The 21378-nt window shown below is 43.7% G+C and overlaps 1 protein-coding gene across 3 annotated transcripts; it reads left to right on the top strand.

Moving 5' to 3' along the window:
- The first annotated feature begins 6479 nt into the window (after positions 1–6479).
- On the top strand, positions 6480–21142 carry LOC139391637 (anillin, actin binding protein). 3 transcript variants are annotated; one of them, XM_071139024.1, is made up of 23 exons: positions 6480–6646; positions 8225–8378; positions 8831–9322; positions 9529–9884; positions 10119–10506; positions 10681–10928; positions 11127–11234; positions 11361–11502; positions 11727–11932; positions 12138–12283; positions 14539–14686; positions 15058–15193; positions 15352–15528; positions 15773–15899; positions 15993–16041; positions 16140–16193; positions 16734–16766; positions 17039–17057; positions 17286–17398; positions 18110–18196; positions 18444–18551; positions 18795–18967; positions 19311–21142. In XM_071139024.1, exons 1-23 carry the CDS (start codon positions 6629–6631, stop codon positions 19423–19425), a joined length of 3597 nt encoding a protein of 1198 aa, XP_070995125.1. In that variant the 5' UTR covers positions 6480–6628; the 3' UTR covers positions 19426–21142. The 3 variants fall into 3 exon arrangements, with proteins under 3 accessions (XP_070995125.1, XP_070995123.1, XP_070995126.1); XM_071139022.1 differs by having other exon boundaries at positions 6494–6646; positions 10116–10506; XM_071139025.1 differs by having other exon boundaries at positions 6507–6646; positions 10116–10506; positions 10684–10928.
- Positions 21143–21378: the final 236 nt, after the last annotated feature.

The following is a 21378-nucleotide window of genomic DNA, read 5'->3' as shown; positions in this document are numbered from 1 at the left end:
GTGAGGACGTTAGACGGTGTGTGGAGAGATACTGTATATAGATACTCGGTTTTATTCATTTTTAAGGATATATACAGATGTTTCAAAGGATTCAGTCAGTGGTAGGGTGGGGCAGGGGTGTATATCACAGATTTCAATATTTGAGTATGCAAGCAGTTAAATGATTATGTGTCAGTGTATTGCGGCTAAGTTGATGGTCATGATTATAGGTCTGAGATGGGTGGAGGAGGTGAAACCTGAGTGGTGATCTGCTCTGATTCAGCTGCAGTGTTGAGCAGTGTGAAGACAGGCAGGTCAGATAGGAGAGACTTGTTTGTGGAGATGATGGTGCTGTTAATGAGATTGAAGAGGAGTGGTGGTAAGCTTTTGCTGGGTTTTTGCCTATGTGGTTGTGGAGGGTAATGAGAAGGCCAGTGGTGGAAAAAGTACCCAATTGTCATACTTGAGTAAAAGTAAAGATAACGTAATAGAAAATTACTCAAGTAAAAGTTAAAGTCACCCAGTAAAATACTACTTGAGTAAAAGTATTTGATTTTAAATATACTTAAGTATCAAAAGTAAATGTCATTGGTACAATATACTTAAGTATCAAAAGTAAAAGTACAAATGATTTCACTTTCCTTATGTTAAGGAAAGTGAAAGATATCCAGGGGCACATTCCAACACTCAGACATAATTTACAAATGAAGCATTGGTGTTTAGGGAGTCTGCCAGATCAGAGGCAGTAGGTATGACCAGATCTGTTCTCTTGATAAGTGAGTGAATTAGACCATTTCCCTGTCCTGCTAAGTATTCAAAATGTAATGAGCACTTTTGGGTGTCAGGGAAAATGTATGAGTAAAAAGTACACTATTTTCTTTAGGAATGTAGTGAAGTAAAAGTTGTCAAAAATATGAATACTAAAGTAAAGTACAGACACACAAAAAAACGACTTAAGTAGTACTCTAAAGTATTTTTACTTAAGTATTTTTACTTAACTTGCTTTGAGGACAACACAGTGCCACTGACACGGTCCGCTACCAAAACCTGCAGACTATCCTTCACTACAGCCAACGTGAGTAAAACATTTAAACGCGTTAACCCTCGCAAGGCTGCCAGCCCAGACGGCATCCCCAGCCATGTCCTCCAAAGCATGCACAGACCAGCTGGCTGGTGTGTTTACGGACATATTCAATCAATCCGTATCTCAGTCTGCTGTTCCCACATGCTTCAAGAGGGCCACCATTGTTCCTGTTCCCAAAGAAGCTAAGGTAACTGAGCTAAACAACTCACTTTAGACCCTGGGTCTCGAACCTGCACTGTGTAACTGGGTCCTGGACTTCCTGACGGGCCACCCCCAAGTGATGAGGGTAGGTAACAACATCTCCACCCCGCTGATCCTCAACACTGGGGCGCCACAAGCGTGCGTTCTCATCCCTCTCCTGTAACCTCACACTCAATGTCAACAAAACACAGGAAATGATCGTGGACTTCAGGAAAGTTATAAATGAGAACTTGTTCTCGACTGGTCCACCTGGTTAAATAAAGGTTAAATAAATAAATAAATAATGTAATCTGCAAAGTGATACACAAATTGGCTTAATTATTTATTTACTAACTAACTAAAAAATCACACAGAAATACATAAACACATTATTGATTACTAACATAATGCAATGAAACACAGTCCCTAGTGGACTAACACGATATGGCGGCTTGTTACACAATGGAAAGGAGGTCGGGAACGATAAGGAGTGTGAGAGACAAAGAGAGTGGGCTTATATGTCCATACATTTGGAAACTACGCTCTTTCTCTGTCGTCTCTCTGATGAAACCATTTGATCCATCTATGGTGAGTATTTCAATGTAAGTCTCTGGTTGTGTAAATCTCTGGTTGTCCACCAGAGCTCAAAATGCCCTTAGTTGTAGTAGGCTTCTTTATCTTAGAGTGTCCTTAGGATGGATACTCTGGAGTACCTACGAGAGAACTGTTATTTGCAGTTGTAAGCTTCTTTGTCTCTGAGTGTTTGTTACAAAGTATACTCCAAATTTTACACACGCGGTGGTCTTTGGTCGAGTTTACTAGACTACCAGACTTAACTACAGACTGAATGTTTCGGTGTAGTCTATCTTCTTCACTCATTCTGGTGTTGTAGTTTTAAACCATTTGTCAGCCGTGTAGCCACCGCTCCATGCTGTCTGGTCTCTATTTAAATTCCAACCATTTCAACATGTGGACCACGTCCTCACGTTCTCTGGTCTAATGTACATTTCGTCACGAGTCCTTTTATTCTTGAGTAAAAATAGGGCGTTCCATTACGCCAACACAATTTCTGTGCTCACTTGATCATGGTTACTGACTGAGCAAAAGTTTATATGAAAAACAATTATCATTTAGAAGGCTAAAATCACATTGTTATCTTCACAAAAATATTCTTAAACTTAATAATTTATTTTATACAACATTAGATGCAAACCTGATCTAGAATGTGTACACCTTCAGAGTTACAGTTGTCTTGTTATACTATCCTTAATGATATCACAAAATAATAAATTATATCTTTTAGTTCCCACAGCCCTCCACAAAGAAATAATTGATAAGCTTCCTGGGAATGGCGGGGTACTACCGTGCTTTCTGTAAAAAGTTTTCGGTAGTAGTGTCCCCACTGACCAATCTGTTGAAGGCCAAGGTTGAATTTATCTGGTCCACCCAGTGTCAAGAGGCATTTGATGCAGTTAAGGCTCTTTTGTGTTTGCCACCTGTGTTGGTAGCACCAAATTTTGGGAAACCTTTCAAATTGCAGGTAGACGCCAGTCAAATCGGTGCTGGGGCTGTGCTTCTCCAGGAGAATGATAACAATGTTGAGTGTCTAGTCAGTTTCTTCTCCCGAAAATTTAACAAGTATCAGCAAAACTATTCTGTAATTGAAAATGAGGCTTTAGGTCTCATTTGGGCTTTACAGCACTTCGAGGTCTATGTTGGTTCTGGTTTGACCCCTTTAACTGTGTTCACTGACCACAACCCACTTATTTTTCTGAGGTCCCTGCAAAATCCCAACCAGCGCCTGATGCGTTGGGCTCTGTTCTTGCAACCATTCAACCTTGATATTAGACACATTAGTGGTAAGGATAATATCATTGCTGATGCTCTGTCCCGTGCTCCTTTAACCTAGTTTATATCTTCTCTCTGCTGACCCCTACGGGCTGTCTGCGCCTCTTTCCTCTTAAATTGCTCCCCAGATACCAGGGCTGCTGAGTTTGAGGGGCGGACAGTCAGTTGGAGGACACGGGGCCACTACTAGGAGCCGGGACTGGTATCCTTTTTTTCTTTTTGGGGAATTTTATTGTTGTGAATATGTTTGGGCCAAAATGTGGGTTTTAAGGAGGGGGGTGTCACGGCCCCTTTGCAGTGCAGGGGCGGTTCCTCCTGCAGGCAGAGGAGGGTCGTTAGTGATTGGAGTCACCTGGGCTCAGGGTATTTAAACTGCTTCACTAATCTCTCTCTCTCTCTCTCTCTGCTCCTCCAGGTATGATCCTGTTTTGTTTGTTCCTTTGTAGTTGTGCATAGTTTTCACTCAGTCATTCACACAGATTCATGCATCCCTGCACTTTACATACACCTTACATTATGATACTTTCACACCTCATTCCTTTTTCTTTGTTTAAAGTTAATAGTTTTGGTTTACAATAAAGAACCTTTTTGATTGGCCTATACCTGTTGTTCGCGTTCCCTCATTTTTGCCACAGACTATGAGCCGGCCTCTCATGGTCAAAGATGAGAATCACGGACTGGTCCCCCCCCGAATGCAGATGGACCTGTTTTCATGTTCTCTCTCGTGTCATAGTCCCTGTGGTCTGGGACATAGAGGTGGACATTCACCAGGCTCTGGAGAGGGAACCCTCTCCCACTACCTGTCCTCCTGAGCGTCTCTACGTTCCCATTGGGATAAGGACACGACTGTTGACCTGGGCACACACCTCTCTCATCGCTGGACATCCTGGGATCACCTGTACTATACAATCACTCTCCGAAAAGTATTGGTGGCCCACCTTGAAGCAGGACGTTACTCGCTATGTCAACTCCTGTTCTGTGTGTGTCCAAACTAAGTCTCCCTGACATGCTTCAGCAGGGAAACTCCATCCCGTGACAGATCTCCCCTCTGACAGTTTCACCACCATTCTGGTGGTTGTGGACAGATTTTCTAAATCATGGCAGTTTATTCCTCTCTCTGGTCTCCCTACCTCTCTTCAGGTCGCTGAGGCTCTGTTCCGGCAGGTCTTCCAGCATTATGGCCTTCCGGAGGACATCGTCTCCGACCGTGGCCAGTCTACACACACGTAGGACAGAATAGTGGATGTGTTTAACTATTCTTTTGGGGACCAGAAGTCCAACTGGGGACATTTTGTTAGTCCCCACGAGGTCAAGTTATATTTCTAGGGGGTTTATGGTTAGGGTTAGAATTAGTGTTAGGGTTAGGAGCTCGGGTTAGGATATAAGGTTATTTTTAGGGTTACAGTTAGGAGCTAGGGTTAAGGTTAGGCTTTTGGGTTAAGGTAAGAGTATGGGTTAGGGAAAATAGGATTTTGAATGAAACTTAGTTGTGTGTCCCCAGAAGGTTAGCTGTACAAGACTGTGTGTGTGTGTGTGTGTGTGTGTGTGTGTGTGTGTGTGTGTGTGTGTGTGTGTGTGTTTGTGTGTGTGAGAGAGACAACAACGTACAGTACCAGTCAAAAGTTTGGACATATTTTGATTTGTTTAACACTTTTTGGCTTACTACATGATTCCATATGTGTTATTTCATAGTTTTGATGTCTTCACTATTATTCTACAATGTAGAAAATATTAAAAATAAATAAAAACCCTGGAATTAGTAAGTGTGTCAACTTTTGACTGGTACTGTGTACATAGCCATAGTATGACATTTGAAATGTCTCTATTCCTTTGGAACTTTTGAGTGTAGTGTTTACTGTTATTTTTTTTGTTTATTTCACTTGCTTTGGCAATGTAAACATGTTTCCCATGAGAATAAAGACCTTTGAGAGAAGACAGGCTATGTGCGCACTGCCCACCAAATGAGGTGGAAACTAAGCTGCACTTCCTGACCTCCTGCCAAATATATGACCATATTAGAGACACATTTCCCTCAGAATACACAGACCCACAAAGAGTTCAAAAACAAACCCAATTTTGATAAACTCCATATCTATTGAGGGAAATACCACAGTGTGCCATCACAGCAGCAAGATTTGTGACCTGTTGCCAAAATAAAAAGGCAACCAGTGAAGAACAAACACCGTTGTAAATACAACCCATATTTGTTTTTATTTTCCCTTTTATACTTTAACTATTTGCACATCGTTACTACACTGTAAATAGACATATGACATTTGAAATGCCTTTATTCTTTTGGAACTTCTGTGAATGTAATGTGTACTGTTAAATCAAATCAAATCAAATGTATTTATATAGCCCTTTGTACATCAGCTGATATCTCAAAGTGCTGTACAGAAACCCAGCCTAAAACCCCAAACAGCAAGCAATGCAGGTGTAGAAGCACGGTGGCTAGGAAAAACTCCCTAGAAAGGCCAAAACCTAGGAAGAAACCTAGAGAGGAACCAGGCTATGTGGGGTGGCCAGTCCTCTTCTGGCTGTGCCGGGTGGAGATTATAACAGAACATGGCCAAGATGTTCAAATGTTCATAAGTGACCAGCATGGTCGAATAATAATAAGGCAGAACAGTTTAAACTGGAGCAGCAGCACGGCCAGGTGGACTGGGGACAGCAAGGAGTCATCATGTTAGGTAGTCCTGAGGCATGGTCCTAGGGCTCAGGTCCTCCGAGAGAGAGAAAGAGAGAATTAGAGAGAGCACACTTAAATTCACACAGGACACCGAATAGGACAGGAGAAGTACTCCAGATATAACAAACTGACCCTAGCCCCCCGACACATAAACTACTGCAGCATAAATACTGGAGGCTGAGACAGGAGGGGTCAGGAGACACTGTGGCCCCATCCGAGGACACCCCCGGACAGGGCCAAACAGGAAGGATATAACCCCACCCACTTTGCCAAAACACAGTCCCCACACCACTAGAGGGATATCTTCAACCACCAATTTACCATCCTGAGACAAGGCTGAGTATAGCCCACAAAGATCTCCGCCACAGCACAACCCAAGGGGGGGGCGCCAACCCAGACAGGAAGATCACATCAGTGAATCAACAGTGAGTTAACTTTTATTGTTTATTTCACTTTTGTTCATTATCTACTTCACTTGCTTTGGCAATGCTAGCATGTGTTTCCCATGCCAATAAAGCCCTTAAATGACATTGAATTGAAAGAGAGAGATAAAGCCCTTGAATTAAATGGAGAGAGACTTGAATGGCTAGACTCAGTCTGTCCTCGCCCATCGGGTTTATCATTGGCTGTTGCGTGATTCCAACCGTCGGAGTTTGCGCAGTGAACACAGCACTGAAATTCAAATATTGAACAGATCTGTTTGTTAAAAAAAGAAGGAACGAACGACGCGTCTGCAGAAACAGCGGCTGAGAAGCTGTCCGCGTTTAGTGTATTAGGATAGATAAACAACGATTATTCAGTATACGTTAGCTAAATCAATAGATTTGAACAAAGAAACTCTTATCGGAATGGATCCGTTTACCGAGGTGAGTGCAGTTTGTTTCTAGCTAACTGCCATGGCCAGCTAACGATAACGTAACGCGTTAGCCAACAAAACATTATTTCTTGTTGCATTGCATAAAGATGGTAATCCTGTTTGATAGTCACTGTCAAACCCATATTTGTGGAACTGAAATAATGTTGTAAAACCTGGATTCAAAACAACGTTAGTTACGTTAAATATCTAACGTTTGTGTGGTAACGTTAGGTAGCTAACTTTAACTGGTAGTAACGTTTGGGACATAACATTGAAAGTATTGGTTGGAGTCAAACTAATACTTGTTCTTCAACAAATGTGAATTTAAATATCTTAACTAGTGTAGCTGGGTAACTTTAGCTTAATTCAAATGTATGACGTTAACTGAACGTTGTTGGAAACGTTGCTAACGTTAGATAGCCAAGTCAAATAGTATAGAAGTGACATCTAAACCCTGACACCTTCCATACGTATATCATTTTATAGCTAATGTTAGCCTGCTACCTTTCCTCTTCATAATTCATAATACTGTACTAAAATTGCATGCCAGCACAAGGCAGTCAGATGATTGTCATCTTGTCAAAAAACCTCAGCCCCTCCCCTAACGTGCGAGCAGGGAGAGAGGAATCTGAGAATACTACAATTCCCTTAATAGGTAATGAATGGATTCCTTGGTCAACTACAGTATGAAGAAGAGAATAGTATGAATACAGTAATGTTTTCCACCTTCATTTCCAAACAACATATGTCTGTCAATTTCCCTTTCTGATGCACTCAGTCAGCTTTATCAATTTTACCAAATGTGCCAGGAGGAGTGAGTGTATATTTCATTTTTTCACTCAAGTCACTCAAGTTAGGAACTAAGTGTGTTTCATAACAACACTGATATAGCAAAAAAGCAGTGGCTGGCAGCAAAATCCATAAAATGTCAATTCCAACCAATAGAAATGCCTGGGAGATTTCAAATCCAGTAGCCACAACACGTCAGAAGTGGCTCATTCCTGAGGAATGACACACATACACTTTAACAAGTTTTCCACACATCCTGGCTGGGTGTGAGACGTGTAGGCAACTGAAACAGGCAGGAATGTGTTGAGTCTTGCACTGTAGCAGCCAGGGCAATAAATCATGCCTCAGGACTGTTTGCCTTGGACTGGGAGGCCAGCTAGGGTTTTGGTGTTCAGATGAGAACTGACAGGAGAGGAGGAGGCCAGGGAGGAGTGTAGAGACAACTGCAGCCCTATCTCCCCCAGACCTAGTAGTTTTTCTTGACCCTATGACATGGACTAAAACTTATTCACTATTTTAAAGCTATAGACCACTGCAATCCACTGCTCAATATGGGTGCAATAGCAGAAAGGAAAACTTAGTAAAATGGCACAAACTTAAGTTTACAATGTTGTGCAATTGTCCTTCACTTTTATCTGTGCAAGTCAGTGCTGTACAGATGGTAAGTCCGGCTACTCCTGAGTTATGTTCTTATTAGATTAATTTAAATTAGAAGAAAAAAAGCAAGAAATGGTGTAGACACTGCTTTTAATTGCAAATGTGTTACATTTTCTAATAACGTGCTTTTTTACCTGCTCAGAAACTCCTGGAGAGGACCCGTGCTCGCAGGGAGAACCTGCAGAAGAAGATGGCAGAGAGACCCACTGCTGCTAACAGACAGATGGCCAAGCGAGCTAGGGAGCCTCTTGCTGAGACCTGCAACAGCCTGGTCACAGTGCCTGTCATCGAAAAAGGTACGATCTTACTCATTTATTCTCAATATGATACAACATAATTTATCAATACATTCATTTTCTAGCCCTGTGATCGCTCTGGCTGCGATAGTAAGTATTGCGTTGATGGGAATCGTTTTAATTTAACCCTTAGATGTCTCCATTAGCCTTTAGGAGGTGGTTGAACTTCATGCCCTGCACATGTATGGCTTTCCATACCTGAAGCTTGACCTTTGAAACAGCTCACTGAGAATTATCTGTTCATATCAAGTCGGTGGGATGGGTCTATGGCTGAAGCTTTCCCTAGGCTGTATTCGAATATAGACAAAATGGTGAAGTTTTAGATCATCTGTTAATGTATATTTGTGAGCTTTAATATGGCACTCAAGGTAAATACTTAAATATTAATTTTGTGGATTGGAAATCTCCCACTGTAAACTTAACTTATGGTCTTTCTCACTTGACCCCCCCAGCCCCTCACCCATCCAGCAAGCCCTCTCCCTCAAAGCGGAGTCGTTCAGGTGAACTTGGCCAGCCCACCATGATTGGCGAGGAGAACAGGGAGCCTTCAATGACTTCTCGCACCCTGACCCCTACTCTGACAGACCCCCAGACTGACCGGAAGCCCCCAACGGGCCCAGCCAGCGTCCGCTCTGCCGCCTCTTTGGAGAGGGTGGCTGTCCGTCCTCCAGCTCCCGTTCCTGAACCAGAGCCCATGTTGGCAGCACAGCTTGTCCCAGAGCAGGCCAGGGAGGTAGCACGCTCTGCCCCAGAACCAGAGAAGGTGGCTGTGAGTGCTGCTCCACAGCCACAGAGGACCAAGAATGTGGAGGTGGTGCCTGCTAGCCTGGTTCTTCAGGGGAACCGAGAAGCGCAGAGGGAGGCTCCCACCTCCTCTACCCCTGCTGCCATGAAGTCTCGCCTGGCCAGACTGGCTGAACAAAGGCAGTACTGGGATTCTGAAGGTAAGGCACGTGGCCTGTTGACTAGCTAGATAATTTCATTTGCACATGTAGCACCTGCTTAACCTTTATAGATCACCTGAAAACCAACATTTTTACACAACAATATCAGTTTGGAATTAGACTCCTACAATCATATTAACAATCATATTAAAAGCATATTTGTTTTTTCCTGACAAATATGAATGCCCATGTTTTTCCTGTCGAAGGTACCTCTGAGATTCGAGACATCCCAGCAGCCCTGTCCCCAGTAAAGAACCAGACCCACCCTAGGCAGGCTCTGGCCCCGGTCCCCACACCTGTCCCTGCTGCTGCATCCTCAGAAGCCCCCATGGGCAGGAAGGGTCGCCTGGCCAACCTTGCTGCCAGCATTGGGTCCTGGGAGGACGACCTCAGCCACGCCGCCCCTCGTACCAGAGACCATGCACAAGGGAACCCTGGTAGTGTCAGTATCGCCACCCCTGCTTGGAGGAGAGAGGCAGGTATCAAACCCATCTCTGTGGCTGCAGACCGGACACAAATGAGTCAGTCCACAAACAGCAAGCCTTTTCTGGACTCCAACCAGGCGAGTCATAATGCGACAGTTGGCTTGGTTATTAATCATGATGTACGTAACTTTTGTGAGTAATATGTCCTCCCATGGGAGAGGCTGATTCTACAGAGGCATTTTGGATGTGAAAATGATTCAAAGTAGAAATTAAGATAGGAAGTGGTGATGCTTTGCAAGAAAGCAGTGTGCAGTAACAAGTTATTTTAAATAGTTTGGTTAATAAATTTCCCTCTTGCATTTCTTCAGCAGCCTTTCAACTCCCCAGTCAAGTCCACCGGAGTGGTTCACCCCAGCCACCAGAAGACTGAAGTACCTGAAGCCAGACCAGCTAGACAGACTAGCAGAGGTCTCCCCTCTCCTTTACCCAGTCCCCAGAGGAGTTGCCAGGGTAGAGCCTCAGCCTTCACACCCAGCTCCCAAAAAGGTGCTCCCTCACCTGTGCCTCAGAGCCCCCTGAAGAACCAGGCCCTGTCCCGAGCCCTGGAGGTCAATGCCAGCCCCAAGAAGTCAGAGCTCCCTACACAGCCCTCGAACACTGGGCCCTCTGTCCTGCAGACCAGGGAGAGGTTCACCAAGGAAGCCACCCCGGCCACTCCCCTGCAGCAGAGAGGCACCACAGGAGCAACTGGAACTCCAAGTGAGCTAGAATGAGCACTCAATTTAGCTTTTTCTTTTTCCTAAGCTGAAGTTGACAACTTATTAGGTGGTTCTAAAATATCAGATGTTTTAATATGCAGTCTCTGCTCATTTGTCTGTTGCTGTCCACTTCCATTGTCCTCACAAGAGTTACTAAATATTTTTCTGTTTCCAGCAGGTGTCAAGTCGTTCATGGAGCGTTTTGGGGAAAGGTGCCAGGAGCGCTCCGGCCTGAGTTCCACTGATACCAGCCATGGAGCTGCCGCTCATACTCCAACCGTAGTAAACTCGTCTGGGGCAGGCCTGGTTGGTCATACCCCTGTGGTGAGCCATTCTGGAACCCCCAACACCAGGCTGGTGCAGGAGAGGCTGAGAGCTGCCCAGTTTGCCAACACCACCACCGCTGACCTTGCACAGAAACTGGTACGTACAGTTCACTTTATTTGCTCAGACTTTCTGCCTTAATGTCTTTAGTTTTGCCTTTGTACAGCACTTTGGCATTTTATTTTTCTAAGCTCTTTTTGAAAATAAAGTATTACACATGTAATTATGACATTTGTTTTGTGACCAGACTGTTGACAAACTGATGAAACATCGTCATTTCCTTGTTCTTTATTGCAGGAGCGCGAGTCGGAACTGGCTCAGATTCGTAACCGGTTCCAGAAAGGGAACAACATTTGGAAGATCAAGGATGAAGAGGCAGACACCAAGAGAAACACAGAGGCCAAGGTTGGTGGTGAAGTATATTTATTTTGACCACGCTTGGACCAAACGTTTATGTGCAGACTGTATGATGGATGACTGCAAAGCAATTAGGAAGGAAATGTTAAATTATCCTGTAATAATTATTCTCAGGATCTGATTGAGCAGCCTGATGAGCAAACCGCTTCCCCTCTGGATAGCCTGAATTCAGCACCCAAAAAACCCAATGTACCTGCTGCCACCAACCCAACCTTCAGCCCTGTGAAGCGAGTTGAATTCTCAGTGGAGGAATCAGGTACTGTACTTACTGAGTATACTACTTGATCATACTAACTTGGCTTTCGAATAGTACACTTATCATAATAATAAGTCATTGGTTGCTTGAATCGGTTGTAAGTTAGTGTTTTAATGTCCTATGGTTTCGGTCAACAACTAACTTAATTAGAGCAGTCCTTACAATCGAAGTTCATACCGTTGGCGTCACTATATAATATTCCACTCACGATTGTCTCACTACAGACGAAGATGTGAGTCATGAGCTAGAGGTGAACGTGGACCAGTCCATCAACTCTGATGTGATCAACGGGATCTTTGACGGGCTCCATGACCAGAGCGAGGTGCAGAGTGGTGAGGAGGAAGATGAATTGAACATCTCCTCTATGTCCATCCTCACCCCCTTCTCTGAGACTGTGGCTGCTGTGGTCAAGAGCCCAGTGAAGATGATGGTGAGTTAAAGTACAAAGCTGGAAACAACTTAAAGCATACAAAGTAGTAAAATCTTCCAGCCATTTAATGTCTTGGGGACGTACAACTGCTTTTTAATGCCAGCTTGTCATATTTTATTTGCGCCCATGGACTAGATATAATGTTATGGCAAATTATGTATTTTTTGGGGTCAACCTAATTACTTTCATGTATATCCCTGCCCAGATGTCAACCCCAGCCAGTTCGTTCAACGCTAAGAGCCTAACTCCTGACAGTGTTTCCAGACCCAGTAAGTTCCAGAGGGCTCGCATGCTCCGGGCTGGGTCATCAGACAGGCTAGAGACCGATGATGGCCACAACCTGCCCTACAGGTAACCAACCAGTTAAAGCCCATACCCAAACTCTAATGTAGCTGGCTGAGCTTCACCCCTTCTACTGATACATCAACAACTTTAATTTGAATTTGATTTAGTTTCACTGAGTTCAAGAGATGGCTAGGGCTGGGAATTCAAATCAAATCAAATTTTATTTGTCACATACACATGGTTAGCAGATGTTAATGCGAGTGTAGCGAAATGCTTGTGCTTCTAGTTCCGACAATGCAGTAATAACCAACAAGTAATCTAACTAACAATTCCAAAACTACTGTCTTGTACACAGTGTAAGGGGATAAAGAATATGTACATAAGGATATATGAATGAGTGATGGTACAGAGCAGCATAGGCAAGATACAGTAGATGGTATCGAGTACAGTATATACATATGAGATGAGTATGTAAACAAAGTGGCATAGTTAAAGTGGCTAGTGATACATGTATTACATAAGGATACAGTCGATGATATAGAGTACAGTATATACGTATGCATATGAGATGAATAATGTAGGGTAAGTAACATTATATAAGGTAGCATTGTTTAAAGTGGCTAGTGATATATTTACTTCATTTCCCATCAATTCCCATTATTAAAGTGGCTGGAGTTGAGTCAGTGTCAGTGTGTTGGCAGCAGCCACTCAATGTTAGTGGTGGCTGTTTAACAGTCTGATGGCCTTGAGATAGAAGCTGTTTTTCAGTCTCTCGGTCCCAGCTTTGATGCACCTGTACTGACCTCGCCTTCTGGATGATAGCGGGGTGAACAGGCAGTGGCTCGGGTGGTTGATGTCCTTGATGATCTTTATGGCCTTCCTGTGACATCGGGTGTGTAGGTGTCCTGGAGGGCAGGTAGTTTGCCCCCGGTGATGCGTTGTGCAGACCTCACTACCCTCTGGAGAGCCTTACGGTTGAGGGCGGAGCAGTTGCCGTACCAGGCTGTGATACAGCCCGCCAGGATGCTCTCGATTGTGCATCTGTAGAAGTTTGTGAGTGCTTTTGGTGACAAGCCGAATTTCTTCAGCCTCCTGAGGTTGAAGAGGCGCTGCTGCGCCTTCTTCACAATGCTGTCTGTGTGAGTGGACCAATTCAGTTTGTCTGTGATGTGTATGCAGAGGAACTTAAAACTTGCTACTCTCTCCACTACTGTTCCATCGATGTGGATAGGGGGGTGTTCCCTCTGCTGTTTCCTGAAGTCCACAATCATCTCCTTAGTTTTGTTGACGTTGAGTGTGAGGTTATTTTCCTGACACCACACTCCGAGGGCCCTCACCTCCTCCCTGTAGGCCGTCTCGTCGTTGTTGGTAATCAAGCCTACCACTGTTGTGTCGTCCGCAAACTTGATGATTGAGTTGGAGGCGTGCGTGGCCACGCAGTCGTGGGTGAACAGGGAGTACAGGAGAGGGCTCAGAACGCACCCTTGTGGGGCCCCAGTGTTGAGGATCAGCGGGGAGGAGATGTTGTTGCCTACCCTCACCACCTGGGGGCGGCCCGTCAGGAAGTCCAGTACCCAGTTGCACAGGGCGGGGTCGAGACCCAGGGTCTCGAGCTTGATGACGAGCTTGGAGGGTACTATGGTGTTGAATGCCGAGCTGTAGTCGATGAACAGCATTCTCACATAGGTATTCCTCTTGTCCAGATGGGTTAGGGCGGTGTGCAGTGTGGTTGAGATTGCATCGTCTGTGGACCTATTTGGGCGGTAAGCAAATTGGAATGGGTCTAGGGTGTCAGGTAGGGTGGAGGTGATATGGTCATTGACTAGACTCTCAAAGCACTTCATGATGACGGAAGTGAGTGCTACGGGGCGGAGTGCTACGGGGCGGAATTGCCAGGGACCTCACGATACGATATTTCCACGATACTTAGGTGCTGATATGAATCGATACTATTGCCATATTCACAATTATGTGTGTTGTGATTGAATATTGTGATTTGATTTTCCAAACATATTGCTCACTGTCTGCTGCAGAGAGAGCATGAGCAAACGCATTTTGATCAGTCAGTGAAATGAAAGTGCTGAAAATGTTGGCTTGCTATTTAACGAAGATGGGGGAACGAACAATAGGAGGAAAATACTGGCGTTTTGGCGCAGGTACAGCCGACTAGTGCAAGCTAACGCTACCTACAGTAGCAAACTTGTTTTAATATATTTTCTTTCAAATCTTGATTTTGAGTCAAATATCGATATCGTCCAAAAATAATATTGCCATATAACTATCGATTTTAGTCTTTACGTATGTTTTCCTTTCTCTTCCAGTATTGATGCGTACAGGTCGACCAGAATCAAGGAGAGTACGGAGAGGCCTCGTGTGAGGCAGGTCATCGTGAGGAAGGAGGATGTGTCTCGTAGAGCAGCAGAGGAACCCAGGAGCCAAGGACACACCAACATCAAACAGAAGATCAAGGTAAAGGCATGAACAGACCGGTAGGATTGTTGTGCGTCTGCCGGCCAAGAGTACTTAGCACCTCTGAACAGAGTGCCGGCTGTAATTTGCGTATATGGTCCCTATAACACGCCGTGCTGACAGCAAGCAAACTAATGGTCCCGTACTGTGCAGACCAACAGTCTGGCTGGATAGAAACAGACTCGACCACAATGCCAGCACAAGAACAATTCCGGTGTCCTACTGTGAGAAGGATCTCACTCTGTACAAAAACCTGATTTCATAGAATCAAGTATCTTTCTCCCTCATTCCGTGTAGGTTCTTCTGACCACTGATGTTGATTTCCTCATTCCATGTGACCAATGAGATGTCTTCTTTCTGATTCCTTGTAGGTTCTGACCAATGAAATAAACCTGCAGCAAACAGTGATCAGCCAGGCTAGCCAGGCCCTGAACTGCTGTACTGATGAGGAGCATGGGAAAGGCTCGCAGGTGGAGGCAGAGGCTGAGAGGCTTTTGCTTATAGCCAGTGAGTTCCCATTCCACCCCTAAAACATGGGTGGACATACTGACAGCCAATCCCAATTTGCTCCATACCCCTTGGGGACCTGCTATTATATCTTGAGATTATCTACATGCATTTCGCATTATTGCATTCAGTTTTCTTATATTCTTGTCTACCTCCAGCTGAGAAGCGGGGGGCCCTGAAGGCAGAGCTGGACGGTCTGAAGGGAGAGGGTCCTAGCGGTCAAATGGGGCAGGGTGGGGACATGGGGGTCACAGCCTCCAAGGGATCCATCTCCCTCCTGGAACTACGACTGCCCCTCAAAGCTGACTTTGTCTGCTCCACTGGTAACAATCCAGGTAGAGACCCAACACACAACAATTGTTACTTGGTTATCTTAGAATTGATTTATTTTAATTATGATGGATATTTTTTTGTAATTTGCCTGCAACCAAATTGCTTTTAAGGGACAAAGTTCTTGATCTCCTGTTTCCCACATTGTGCTGTCAAAAACAAGATCCAAATGTACATTGCTCAATATACTTCATGTATAGTGTGTTAGACTGAAATCATTAAGTTTTCTATTGTATGTGTTTATTCAAGAGTGGTCCAGCCATTACTTCTTCATCATGATCCGTGCTGGAGCTGAGAATACAGTTGCTACTCCCCTAGCCAGCACACGTAGCGCTATCAGTGGAGACGCGATCACCTTCTCTACCAAGTTCACCATGTGAGTTAAACTACACACATTCTCTCTCTGGAATTCTGTAGAATAATACCACTCATGTCCTGTTCTAATGTCTTTCTCTGGCTTCCATTTTAGGCCTGATGTCTCTAATGAATTTGCAATTGATATTGAGGTTTACTGCCTGGTGAGTTTTTGCTACTTTCGGCAAATGCAGATATTGTTTGAGGAGGTCTCTGACTTCTTTGATCTGGGATATTACTCTAACCCTGGTTATTTCTTCAGGTGCAGAAGCGTGAGTTGAACCCTGACAAGAGGAAGAAGCCCAGCAAGTCAAAGGTAGTTATATTTTCTCAAATGTGCCATAACAAACTACAAATCAGTTTATTGAATGTTGGAACTGAGTATAGTCTTGTATCTTGGCTGCTAGTTTCTGCTTGAATACACTGCCATTGTTATGCATCAGAATATGCATGTAGAGCCACTTTCAAATGATGTCCTGTCACTAAGATGAGATGGTGTGTGTTCAAACACTCTGTAGCCATGTTCACAAGGCCCACGAGTTGTGCTTGTCTGTAGGGACTGATTTTAAACCCAATTCACCTTTTTGTGTGGGTGTACTGTAATGTTACTACTCGGCAGTAGAACACATCTAATGCTGGTGTTACCAGGCCCTGGGCCTGCTGCTGCCAAATACACACACTAGGCCTGCAGGCTCTACTTTTCATTCCACACGGTGAAGGGTCCCTTTTGTAGGATGGAAGGCTTTGTTCACAGCTGGCAATGCAGTTGGCTTAGTCAGTGATTTGAATTACCCATTCACTTGTTTGTGTCCCAACGTAACCTCTTCTGAAACTGAATCACCGTTTCTCTTTCTAGGCCATCACTCCCAAGAGGTTCCTCGCCATCACTGTAAGCTTTCATTCTTACCAACCTCTAAAACAGACCGTACTGCCTTGTGGTCATATGCGGAATATTTTAACACATCGGATCTGTTATGGGGGTGATAAGTAGGAATGATTGCCACATGAGAAATGTAGACTTGCATCGGTGAATGCATTATAGTAATATTCTGTTACTGTGTAGATTATGCTGTCATGCATGTTGTATGCACAGCCAGCCATCTTGTAAATGATTCAAAACATGCCTCTCTTTCTAACATATCTGGCTCGCTGCTCCTGTAGAAGAGCAGTCTGACTCCAGGTAAGGGTACTTTTTCGGTTGATGAATTTGAACCCTGATGTCTTACTGTGCTTGTTTAAATAATTCTGCTGCTAGTGAATATTTTTTTGAAGGTTTTACTTGCAGTTGTTGTGATGTGTGATTGTCTCACCTACTTAATTGAACTTATTGTTGCAAGTCTCTGGATGACGATAATGTCTGCGCAATTACAAAAACATTGCTGAAACATCCTCCTAATGCTCTTTGCAGTGGTGGCCAGTCCTGGGGGCCCTAATGCAGTACGAACCAGTAACTTTGTCCTGGTCGGGTCTCACAAGCTAACGCTAGCCTCTATTGGGAAAAACAAGTTCCCATTGGAGAAGGTAAAATCCATAGACCTTTTACATAAAAATATATAATATTAATGTTCTAACTCATTTGCTTTCACTGTTGTACAATGCAGTCACTTCCATTATATCCTGAATTCACCCTCTATTTCCAGTCTGGCTGTATCTCTGCACACAATGCCAGCTAATGTCTAGTGTAGTCGTAGGGGAGGGGGTAACATTTCTAGCGTTTGGAACTGACAGGGAGAAGGACCTCCCATTCTGAGTTTTTTTTCTTTTTTTTCCCCACCTGCACGGTCTGTGTGCTACCTGCCAGACTCTGACACTCATTCACTCACACATACCTTGTTTCTCTCTCTTAGATCAAATATGAAGGCATTGAAAGAGCGCTTCTCAGAGATATGTTTCACAGCAAGGTTGCTAATCGATCCACGACCACTTTAATATTTTGGGGTTTGTGACATAATGTGGTTCTGTTGTGGCACCATCTAACATTTCTAACCTCAATCTACAAGTTGGTTGGTATTGTTGTAAGGAAAATAAGTTCTGCTGGATGTTTTTTGGGGTGTTTCAGGCAGTTTCCAGTTAATGTATTTCACCATCCAATTGAATCTTCTCTACAAGAAGACAAGTCTTGCGTTTCAGTCTAAAGCTCGATTAACACAATTTGTCCTGTCGCCCGATGAAAGCATTTTGTGTTGGTAGTCTTACAGCTGAGGACTGTTACATGTCCTGTGTAATCTGTAGGTGCCTTTCCTGTGCCCCTTGGAGGGACACCTCTACCTGAAGATGCAGTGTGAGGTGGGCTCCTTGGTGGAGGAGAGAGGCTTCTTGGTGAGTACACACTGGCTTTGAACGCGGGGCCCCTGTACACCTCAAGACTGTTAGCCTGCTGAGCTAAATCGTATCAATCAATGAAATGTATTTATCAATCCTTTTTACACAGTAATTGTCAGTGTGTTTATAGGAACCCTGCTTAGACCACAGAGGAAGCAGAGACCAAGCCTAGGCATTCATGTCTTCATGTCTCAGTCAAGGTTTATTACACAAGCAGTTTCAATAGCTTCCTTCTGTTTTTCAGACAATGTTTGAGGATGTGAGTGGGTTCGGAGCATGGCACAGGAGATGGTGTGTCCTGTCAGGATACTCTATCTCCTACTGGACCTACCCTGATGATGAGAAACGCAAGGTAAGAGAGGACGTGGAAGCCAACCTGCCTGATCACTATTGGAGCCTTTATTCTTGAATGAATAGCCCTGTGAGCCTCATTTCAAAATACTGTAGGACTCCAGTGGAAATCAGCCTTCAGGCTTTATTTAGGTAATTCTTGAGTTTTAATGTACCCTTATGCCAATTCATGTTGTTTACAATTAGTAGCTTTTTATATTTTAATTTTCAATTTATTTCTTTGGGCGGATCCATGTCTTTCTAGAAGCCAATTGGACGCATCAACTTGGCCAACTGCACCAGTTGTAAGGTGGAGCCAGCCAACAGGGAGTTCTGTGCCCGGCCCAACACATTTGAGCTGATCACCGTCCGGCCTCAGAGAGAGAGTGACATAGAGACGCTCGTCAGCCAGTGTAAAAACACAATGTGTGTCACCAAGTAAGTCTCTGGTCGAAGTTGCCATCGCACTGTGTTTTATAGGCAAATACCTTGCGTGAAGAATGTTGGCTGATTTTGACATTTAATGCACTTGACCCCGAGTTTCCTATTTTTTGCACTCTTCTCCCTGAAGTGAGCACTTGTTTACTCCCTTCAAAGATTTTAAAATAATTGGATTGGAGTAGGCAGTGTCTAGTATTAACATATTTCTTAAACCAATCCAATACCTTCACATCCTTCAAGGAAGTTAACGAGTACACACTTAAGGGAGAAGGAAACTGAATTGGACTTGGGTCTCCGTTCCTGTATACTGAAACACATGACTCTTTCCGTGTACCTGCAGGAACTGGCTGTGTGCCGACACCAAGGACGAGAGGAACGTGTGGATGCAGAAGCTCAACCAGATCCTAGTGGACTTGCGCATGTGGCAGCCAGACTCCTGCTACAGGCCTGTTTGAGCACAGAGCCCCCGCCTGGACCCGAGGTTAACACCCTGAATGGCTCTGGGTCTTATATGGACTGTCACTATCAGTGACACGATGACTAAGTGCAATACAGTATGAAAGTTATTGAATAAGATTTACCGGTGGGTGGTATTTTTTAGAGGTGCTTTAAGACAGTTTAAGTTTGGGATGGGCAACTGGTGGATCAATCCCCCCTCAACTCAGTCAGGGCCTCAATTTACTTTTGAGAGTTATAGTAGACTATACAAGGTGTAATTTAGTTGTGAATCAGCAGTTTTTATCTTGTCAGTCACTCGATTAGCCCGCGTCAGCTAACATTTATTTAGATTGGTAAGTTAGTCTAGCCAGCTATCTAAACTTGTGGTAGTCATAGTCGAATTACAGTCTGGGGGACCCCCATTGATTTTGTTATTCACTCTCACTCAGATGGCACATTACCTGCAAACGTTTCTTTTCGACCATGGCAAAATGTGTAGAATTGCAGGAAATTAACTAAAACATTTTCTGTCCTCTGTCAAGAGGGCCGCTAAAATGTTTTGCTCGCAAGGTCGCTGCATGTGTGGTTATGGATGTGGGTACTCAGACCTGTGAGCACTGCGGCCCCTCTTTATGAGTTTAGATTTTGTGGCCCCCACCCACATCGAAGTTGCCCATCCCTGGTTTAAGTTATGAGTGCGAGAGAGAACAATAAAGCTGTACTTTAGTAGATATTACAGTATTGACAAGGGCTGCTGGTGCTTTTACACAATCCATGCTGACCCTGTATTTTCTATGCATTTCCAACGTGTTGAGGCCATACTACCAACTTTGAGAGAATTTTGAGACGGTTGAATTTTGGTTTTCTGTGCTGTTACTCACATGATCAAACTCCTGACGAGATGTGGCTTTTTCGGTTGAATCTGTTGTCTGATATGAGGAACATTATTCAATATTTAACTTTGTCACACCCAATTCTAGAATAATCTGCGTCAGTGCCAAGGTGATGCACCAGAATTTTCTCTATATACATACATGTGAATGCTCCTCTTTCTCATCGTATTGGGAGAATGGCATGATTTGGAAGCACTGTTGAACAACCAACCGTAAAAGGATTTTAGATTTAGCCGCACACTTATCCACTCCAATACCCTTCTTGTTTTGCTATTCCCTTTTTCCCCTTTGAAATCTTAACTATAGCTAATCTTGTATTTATCATGTTGCACACTCTGGAGGTCAATGAGACTACGGAACGAGAACCCTTAATATTGTTTTATGTAGATGTTTTATTTTTGTGTACATGTTTTAAATGGTTACAGTTAAACTGGGTGTGGGTCAGCAGATATGAGTATATTTTACCACCATTATATTGTAATGGTGAACTTTGACAGTTGATGTTATTGCAATAACCTATGGGCACATTTCTATTCTGATTTTAGTTTAGCTATGCACTGTCATGAACTGCAAAGCTTATTCTCAGTCCAAGTTTTAAGCATGTGCTTAGAGGACTGAGTGCATCACCTTTTTGTGCTTTTACATGGATGTTTTGGGGGGAATAGTATGTCTTATCTACCCATTAATTAATGCACAAGGTTAATTTTCCACATGTTGGCAGTTCTATTATATCCTCTGATCTGTCCTGTCTTTCATTGGCACAACAAGCACTCCAAATATTCCTGATGTACTGGTAATTCTGAAACGATGAGACTTAAATAAATGCCAGCTTTAACCAAAATAGTGTTTTGTTTCAAGACGATTAGGGTTGCATTTGAAAGGTACTTTCTGGTGTTTTAGACCATATGTAGCATGTCAATCTAAAATTGGCTATGAAGGGTGAGAAATATTTCAGTGTTTGTTAAATTGTACATGGTCACTTCCAAAACCTATCTACACTGAACAAAAATGTGAAGTGTAGGTCCCATGTTTCATGAGCTGAATTTTTTAAAACATTTTATTTTAATCCCAGAAATG

Source organism: Oncorhynchus clarkii, chromosome 32, assembly GCF_045791955.1.
Source record: "Oncorhynchus clarkii lewisi isolate Uvic-CL-2024 chromosome 32, UVic_Ocla_1.0, whole genome shotgun sequence".
In the NCBI taxonomy this organism is placed as follows: domain Eukaryota; kingdom Metazoa; phylum Chordata; class Actinopteri; order Salmoniformes; family Salmonidae; genus Oncorhynchus; species Oncorhynchus clarkii.
This window is presented reverse-complemented; position numbering and strand designations above follow the sequence as displayed.